Source organism: Aegilops tauschii, chromosome 3 (assembly GCF_002575655.3).
Source record: "Aegilops tauschii subsp. strangulata cultivar AL8/78 chromosome 3, Aet v6.0, whole genome shotgun sequence".
Taxonomy (NCBI): Eukaryota; Viridiplantae; Streptophyta; class Magnoliopsida; order Poales; family Poaceae; genus Aegilops; species Aegilops tauschii.
The window spans coordinates 579,138,133-579,146,153 of NC_053037.3; the positions used below are offsets into that span (position 1 = coordinate 579,138,133).

Here is an 8,021-nt window from a genome sequence, read left to right on the forward strand (position 1 = left end):
TAACAAACGCGTCGGTTGCCCCGTACTACCACACCTGCCGTAGCCACCCCGCCCGCGTCGCTCCTGCGTGCAGCCATAGCCCCTGCTCTGCTCCTCCCTCACATTGCTGCACGCGTCATCACCTCGGGCACTCCCTGCGTCTCCTCCTCCCGCGGCCGCGCCCATCCCCGCGTCGCGCCCTACCTCCCCACGCTGCCCCTGCAGCACTGCGCCGCTCGCCGCCTAGTCTCACCGCCCACCGTCGCCTCTCCATTGCTCTACCTGCTGCCGCCTACCTCTCCCCACGTCGCCTGGCCCCGCCGCCGTGGCTGCCCCGGCCGCGTGCCGTCGCAGCGGCGCCAGCTCGCGCCTCGCCGACGCCCCGCTGTGGCCGGCACCCTCCCTGTTGACCTCGGGCATGCGCGCAGGCGCCCACGCCCGCCCCCGTTAGCCACTGCACCCACGCGCCCGCACACCCGGTTGGCCCTATGGGCCACTGACCGTGGGGCCCAGTCACCTAAAGAAAAGAGAAAGAGATGAAAAAGAATAAATTAAAATAATGATAATAATTAAATAATTAAAATTAAATAACGTAATTAGCTTGGTTGATTAACCTAATTAACTAAACTTAGTCAATTAAACCTGCTAGATTAGTTAGGCAATGACGGACGGGCCCCACTGCCCTGTCTGACCAGTCAACGGTCAGTGTTGACCGCTGATGTCATGATGACATCATAAAATGCTTTTCGATTTAATTAATTCTGTAAATTCTAAAAATGAATTAAAACTTAAAAAATTAATATAAAATAATCCATAACTCTGATGAAAATACTGTGTACATGAAAGTTGCTAAGAACGACGAGACGAATCCGAGTACACAATCTGTTCGTCCACCACACGTCCCTAGCATAGCAAACAAGCAACCACCCCCCCCCCCCCCCGATTCGTTTGTCCGAAACTGCCAAACTTCAGGAAAACATTCCCGGATGTTATCCCCCTTCGCTGGTATCATGTAACACTGCGTTAGAACACCCCTAGCACCGCGTTTCATCATATCATGCTTAGTGTTTCATCCGTTTGCATTATATTTATTGTTTCTTCCCCCTCTTCTCTCGTTAGACACCGAGACTGACGCCGCTGCTGCCCCCGATCGACTACGGTGTTGACGACCCCTCCTTCTTGCCAGAGCAACCAGGCAAGCCCCCCCTTGATCACCCGATATTGCCTATTCCTTCTCTCTACTGCTTGTATTAGAGTAGTCTAGCATGTTACTGCTTTCGGTTAATCCTATTCTACTGCATAGCCTGTCTTTGCTACTATTGTTACCTTTACCTACAATCCTAAATGCTTAGTATATGATGCTAGTTTATCATCAGTGGCCCTACATTCCTGTCCGTCGGCCATGCTATACTATCAGACCGTGATCACTCGGGAGGTGATCACGGGTATATACATTCATACATACTATACAGGTGGTGACTAAAGTCGGGTCAGCTCGTAGAGTACCCGAAAGTGTTTCGGATATGTGGGCTGAAAGGACAGGTGGTTCCATCCAGGTAGTGGTGGACTTGGGTTCCAGACGGCTCCCGAGTGTTACTTTGAGACGGAGTGATAGGGCAGGTTGTGACCACCTAGGAGACAGGTGGGCCTGGTCGGCGTCCGCGGTTACTTCAAAATAACACGCTTAACGAGATTTGGTATTTCACTGGCCTATACGCACTAACCTACTATGCGAGAATAGTTATGGGCACTCGACGTCGTGGTATAAGCTGAAGCCTTCTTGACGTCAGCGACTGAGCGGCGCGCGCCGGGTTGGACCGCGTAACGCAACTTCCTTTGTAATGGAGGTTGCTAGGTCTGCTCACCGATCGCCCACGCAATGTGCCGGTGTGCAATGGGCGATGGCCCCAGACCCCTGCACGCTTAGGATTTGGACCGGCGTGCTGACCTCTTTGTTGTGCCTAGGTAGGGCTGCGACGTGTTGATCTTCCGAGGCCAGGCATGACCCAGGAAAGTGCGTCCGGACAGAGGGATCGAGCGTATTGGGAAATGTGGTGCACCTCTACAGGGAAGTTTATCTATTCGAATAGCCGCGTCCCTCGGTAAAACGACGACCCGGAGTTGTACCTCGACCTTATGACAACTAGAACCAGATAATTAATAAAACACACCCAGACAAGTTCCAAAGACAACACAGTGATCACTTTCCCACAGGGGGGTGAGGGGAGGATCGCCGGGTAGGATTATGCTATATGATGATACTTGGTTAACTGACCAGCTACTCTCTTCTACATGTTTCAAAATGGAGGCTGCCAGAAGCGTAGTCTTCGATAGGACTAGCTATCCCCCTCTTATTCTGGCATTCTGCAGTTTAGTCCACCGATATTGCCCCTTTACACAGATACCCATGCATATGTAGTGTAGATCCTTGCTTGCGAGTACTTTGGATGAGTACTCACGGTTGCTTTGCTTCCTCTTTTCCCCCTTTCCATTCTTCTCGGACGTTGCAACCAGATGTTGGAGCCTAGGAGCCAGACGCCACCGTCGACGACGACCCCTACTACACCAAGGGTGCCTACTACTACGTGCATGCTGACGACGACAAGGAGTAGTTTAGGAGGATCCCAGGCAGGAGGCATACGCCTCTTTCGATCTGTATCCCAGTTTGTGCTAGCCATTTTATGGCACCTTGTTCAACTTATGTTTGTACTCAAATATTGTTGCTTCCGCTGGCTCGTTTATGATCGAGCACTTGTATTCGAGCCCTCGAGGCCCCTGGCTTATAATATGATGCTTGTATGCCTTATTTGTTTTTTGAGAGTTGTGCTGTGATATCTTCCCGTGAGTCCCTGATCTTGATCGTACACGTTTGCGTGCATGATTGGTGTACGATTGAATCAGGGCCGTCACATGACAGTGTTTCCACAACTGGGTTGCCAAGCGGCTAAACTTCACTGCAACAATTTTCTCAACACATCAGCTTTGTTAGCACAACAAATGCACAATTGAACAACCCAAACAAACCAGGCCATAGTGGACGCAAAACACGAGTGGCGCATCACCTCCATAACCTATAACGTGGTTCCGCCCTAGAGACAACAATAGAAAACTTCATTTAAACATTGGGTGTGTCGCTGGCAAGTGAGCCCTCCCATCAACCCAATTGAAGAGGCAAATTTTGGGTATACCTTCATCAACCGAAAGCGTATTTACAAGTCCTATTTGCCGCCCGAGGCGGCTTCGCTGATGGCGACCACTCCGACACCTCAGTTTGGGTTGGCCCATGGTCGGGTTTCACTTTTTTTTTTCCTTTTCCTGTCCTTGTTTCTAGTTCTTTTATCTCTCTTGTTTTTATTTTTTTCCTTTGTTTTCCTTTTCTCTCTTATTTAAAAGAGTTTGAAATTCCAAATTTTGTTTATAATAAAAAAAATTCTTCACAGTTTTAAAAATTCCTCGCAATTTTAAAAATGTTCACATTTTTAAAACAATTGTTCAAGTTTATGAAAAATCATGTTCTTCAAAAAATTCGCTTTTTCAAATTTTCGTGATTCTAAAAAATTGGTTGGAACTCAAAATTGTTCCTAATTTCCGGAAATGTTCACATTTCATAAAAAAATTCTTCAGGTTTTTGAATTGTTCACTTTTCAATTTTTTTAAAAAAATCAAAAATCAAAATTTTTCCATAAGTTTCTAAAATATATTATACTCCCTCTTTAAAGAAATATAAGAGCGTTAGTGATCTAAACGCTCTTATATTTCTTTAAGGAGGGAGTATATTTTAGTAGATTTTTAAAAGATGTAGCTTCTGAAGCCGGTTTTTTTGGGTGTAAACACCCGCTAAGATTTTCCTTAGGATTTGGACCCTAAAAATTTTAAAAAATTATTTGCACAAAAAAAGTGTTTCCTTTTTTTTCTCCTTCCGCGAGAGGCACATACTTACTTCTTGTGGGGGCACAGATTTGCTTCCGCGAGAGAAACAATCATGCCTCTCGAAAAGGAAAAAATGTGTTTTTTTTGTTGCGCGAGAGACACGAATTTACTTATCGTGGAGGCACGGATATGCTCGAGAGGCACATGCAGTGCATCATTTGTTGCAAACTGGCATGGCGAGAGTGATCTTTAGAAAGAGTACTCTAACTAGTTTTTTAGACATGAGTACTCTAATTAGTGATTTCGTCCAAAAACGCTCTACGCTCTTGTTCCGGTCCAAATGGAAGAACCGACTCGGACGAAGCAGCCCGGCCCGGCCCGCGGCACAAGCCGAAGGAAGCCCATGACGGCAGATCACCGCCCGCAACCACAAAGCGAATCCAATCAGCGCACGGCTCTCCGCCCGCCACGCCACCACACCAAACCGCCGCCATGCCGCGTGCCTCCGTCCGGCCGCCGCCGTCGGAGCAGGGCCCGAGCGCCTCCCCCTCCTCCACCCCGGCGGCGGATTCCTCCATCGTGGCCCTCATCGACCGCGCAACCTCCACCACGGCCCCCTCCGTCGACCCCGCACTCCTCCACGCCATCAAGTCATCGGCGCGCGCCTCCGACGGCGCCGTCCGCGACGCCTTCCGCCTCCTCCTCTCCCTCATGGCCAAGCCCCACTCCCACGTGCGTAAGCCCCTTCCCCCAGATCTCCAGTTTCCCCACCTCTAGACCCCTTGCGGCGGCGCTGATGTTAAAAATTTCCCCTTTATGCGTGCGCAGGTGCGGCTCCTGGCCTTCAGCATCGTGGACGAGCTCTTCATGCGCTCCAAGCTCTTCCGCACCCTCCTCGCCGATGCGCTCGACGGATTCGTCCCGCTGGCCGTAGGCTTCCGCACCAACGAGCAGCTCCCCCCGCCCGCTGCGTCAGCTGCCACGCTCCGGAAGGCCGCCATCCAGGCGCTCGAGCGCTGGCACCACCTCTTCGGCGTGTACTATCGCCAGCTCCGTCTCGCCATCGAGTACCTCAAGTCATCCGCCCGCATCCAGTTCCCCGGTCTCCGCGGGGCCGTCGAGGCCCGTGCCGCGCGGGAGGCACGCACGCAGGAGATCTTGACTGCCAAGGTCGAACAGCTGCGGTCCACGATTGAATCCATAAAGGCTGAAATCCGGTCCACCATCCAAGAGATCCGCAACGGGCTGGACATCATCCGGGCTGAGTATGAGAAATTCGAGCGTTATGCAGACGATGATGATGAGGAGATTGCTTCAATGGCGATGCGGAGTATCAGGACAGCATCGTTGATGGCCGGGCAGTGGGTGCCTGAAACTCAGGAAAACGAGGCGGTTTTCGATGCGTTGAGGGAGGCGTACAGGCTCCTTGTATCAAAGCATTTCAGCACCATTCAGGATTGGATATCTGTGCTTGTTAGGGTCAATCTTGCAGATAATCGTTTCAGAGATTCTGCGCTCAAGGAATTCATCGATGTTAAGAATGAAATACGCGCTGTAAGAGGCCAGTGCAATGAGCTTGGTCTTGATCTTGATAATGTTCGTAGGAAGAAGGATGTTCAGGAGGAAGACGAAGAGGATTGGGTGGAGGGGAAGATTGAAGTTCCTAGTCCTCCTAGAGTTGATAGCACTGTAGATGTTGCAGGTTCCAGCAAGGACAATAGGAAGGGAAAGAGGGTGGTGGGTGAAGTGAATTCTGGCAATAGTGACATACCTATTGGTGGCAATAGATCTCAGGAGATGGATCCTGAGAGAAAAAAGCTCCTTTCCGAAGCCCCCTTGGTATCATGGAGCTCTGTCTTGGACCGGTGGGGTTCAAATATGGATGCGCATGTAAACCAGAGGGGGCTTGAGCTCGAGAGCCATTGGGGGAGGATGGATAATGATGCTGTTATACCTGCAGCAAAGATTGCAGAGTTAAATGTTCACCATTCTGTTTATAAAGAAGAGCCAGTTGAGATCCTACCATGTCATGCACCTCTGAAGAAAGGAGGTCTTTGCCAGAGAAGGGATCTCAAGATATGCCCTTTTCATGGGCCCATCATCCCACGTGATGCAAGAGGAAATCCGATTGGAAAAATTGGTGACAGTTCTGATGCGGGAGGCGATCCGCTTGAGCAGAAAGTAGACATTCGTGAGGCAGGAGGAGATCCGATCAAAACAAATGGAGGCAGTGATAGTGAAAGTACACAGGAGGGTCAGGGGCCCTCTACGTCAATGATGGCAAACATAAATAATGACACCAGCGACATTGATATTAGTAAAATTACAGTGGATCAGCTGGCGATGCAAGCGATTAAGAATGTTCGGAAAAGGGATATGGACGACAAAGCACGGGAAAGAGCCCAACGTGCGAGAATCCGCCAGCACAATGAAGATGTTCTGCGGCAAGCAGCTATTGCTTCAACGCCCCACTCAGCGGCAGCATATGGCCAGCCTTCTGAAGCACTGGGTCGACGTGGTCGACGTCGAGGTAAGACGAAGGAACCTACACTATCATCAATGCTGAAGAAGAAAGTTACCACAAAAGATAGGATTTCAGGGAGGCTTCTAAATGGTCGTGCTAGGGACGCAACAATAAGAGAAGCTTCTAATACTGAGGATATGACCTACAGGGAAGCATTCCCAAATCAGTGGCAGTGAAAGTACCCTGAGTAGGTCTTTCTTCATAATTAACAGTTTTGTTTTGCTGTGCTGTTGCATGCTTGAAGTGCTTGAAGTACGCGGGGCACTGAAGCTGCTTCGAACCTGTGCATGGAAAATTTCAGAAAGGAAAGTCGTAGACCATTTGTACTGGCAGTCGGATTGAGAATCCAAATCAGAACAACGCGACAGTAAATAAGCACTCGATTTTGTGAACATGCCAAGCAGTTTGTCCTTGTTGCCGACCGTCCTTACATGATCATCCAGCTTCTCTGGAGCTACACCATCAACATCCGAGATTCTGAACTGGCCTTACAACAGCTCAGACGAGGCGGCGATAAACAGGATGATTGATACCTATCCTTTCCATTGCTAAGAAAGGGTTCCTGTTTTCTCTCTGCTCTTCTGTTCTGTTATCTTGGTTTTGCCTTGGCTTGTACAATAAACAGGTTGACTCTAGGTTGTATCTTCTGCAATGGAATTACTGTTAGCTATCAGATGTGTACCAAATGCCCCACAGTTTAGCTGCTTAAGATGTGAACTGAAGATGTGCTTTGCTTATGAAAAAAATTCCGACACAATATTTTGTTGCTCTCTGGCATGTATTCTTCTCCCCTTTGTACTATACTTTCTTTGAAACCTGCTGTTTCTTGAATTTCTGGGCATTATTGCACAAATGGTCTAACACAATTTGTGGCACAATTTCTGTTGCGGACTGAAGATGTGCTTGCATATGAAAACTGACAACACAAATGTCTATACACTGTATGCTGTTCAGAGGATACAGGTGTCGTCAGCATGTAGTTGCCCAACCAGTGCCTCTCGGACTTGTTTTCATCGTCTGACACATTGTAACGATCACGATGCGGCTATATCTCCCACGTGTCGAGGTACGACTTAGAGGCATAACCGCATTGTGGTTTAGTCGCAAAAAGGGTCATCTTCACACAATCCCATGTAATGAACAAGAATGGGATAACGAGAGTTGGCTTACAATCGCCACTTCACACAATACATAAATATAATTCATACATCATCCAAAATACACACATATAGACCGGCTACGGCCAAATCCAAATAAAAATAAGATAACCCCAAATGCTAGATCCCCGATCGTCCCAACTGGGCTCCACTACTGATCATCAGGAAAAGACACATAGTAACGACCGCGTTCCTCGTCGAACTCCCACTTGAGGTCGATTTCATCATCTGCACTGGCATCGTCGGCACCTGCAACTGTTTTGGTAGAATCTGTGAGTCACGAGGACTCAGCAATCTCACACCCGCGAGATCAAGACTATTTAAACTTATAGGAAAAGATGATGTAATGAGGTGGAGCTGCAGCAGGCACTAAGCATATATGGTGGCTAACATACGCAAAAGAGAGCGAGAAGAGAAGCAACGGAACGGTCGTCATCTAGTAATGACCAAGAAGTGATCTTGAACTACTACTTACGTCATTCATAACTCAA

General features: G+C 48.8%; 2 protein-coding genes across 3 annotated transcripts in view; one reads left to right on the forward strand and one right to left on the reverse strand.

The window, feature by feature from the left end:
• LOC141020718 (putative serpin-Z8) overlaps positions 1 to 399 on the reverse strand; it is a 44,923-nt gene extending 44,524 nt beyond the window's left edge. The window contains exon 1 of the mRNA XM_073495657.1: positions 276 to 399. Coding sequence (XP_073351758.1) covers positions 276 to 399 — 124 coding nt within the window. The remainder of the gene's footprint in view (positions 1 to 275) is intronic.
• A 3,775-nt stretch (positions 400 to 4,174) lies between these two features.
• Positions 4,175 to 7,130, forward strand: LOC109740536 (UV-stimulated scaffold protein A homolog). Of its 2 annotated transcripts, none has more exons than XM_020299586.4 (2): positions 4,175 to 4,585; positions 4,678 to 7,130. In XM_020299586.4, exons 1-2 carry the CDS (start codon positions 4,190 to 4,192, stop codon positions 6,547 to 6,549), a joined length of 2,268 nt encoding a protein of 755 aa, XP_020155175.2. In that variant the 5' UTR covers positions 4,175 to 4,189; the 3' UTR covers positions 6,550 to 7,130. The 2 variants fall into 2 exon arrangements, with proteins under 2 accessions (XP_020155175.2, XP_020155174.1); XM_020299585.4 differs by having other exon boundaries at positions 4,247 to 4,581.
• Positions 7,131 to 8,021: the final 891 nt, after the last annotated feature.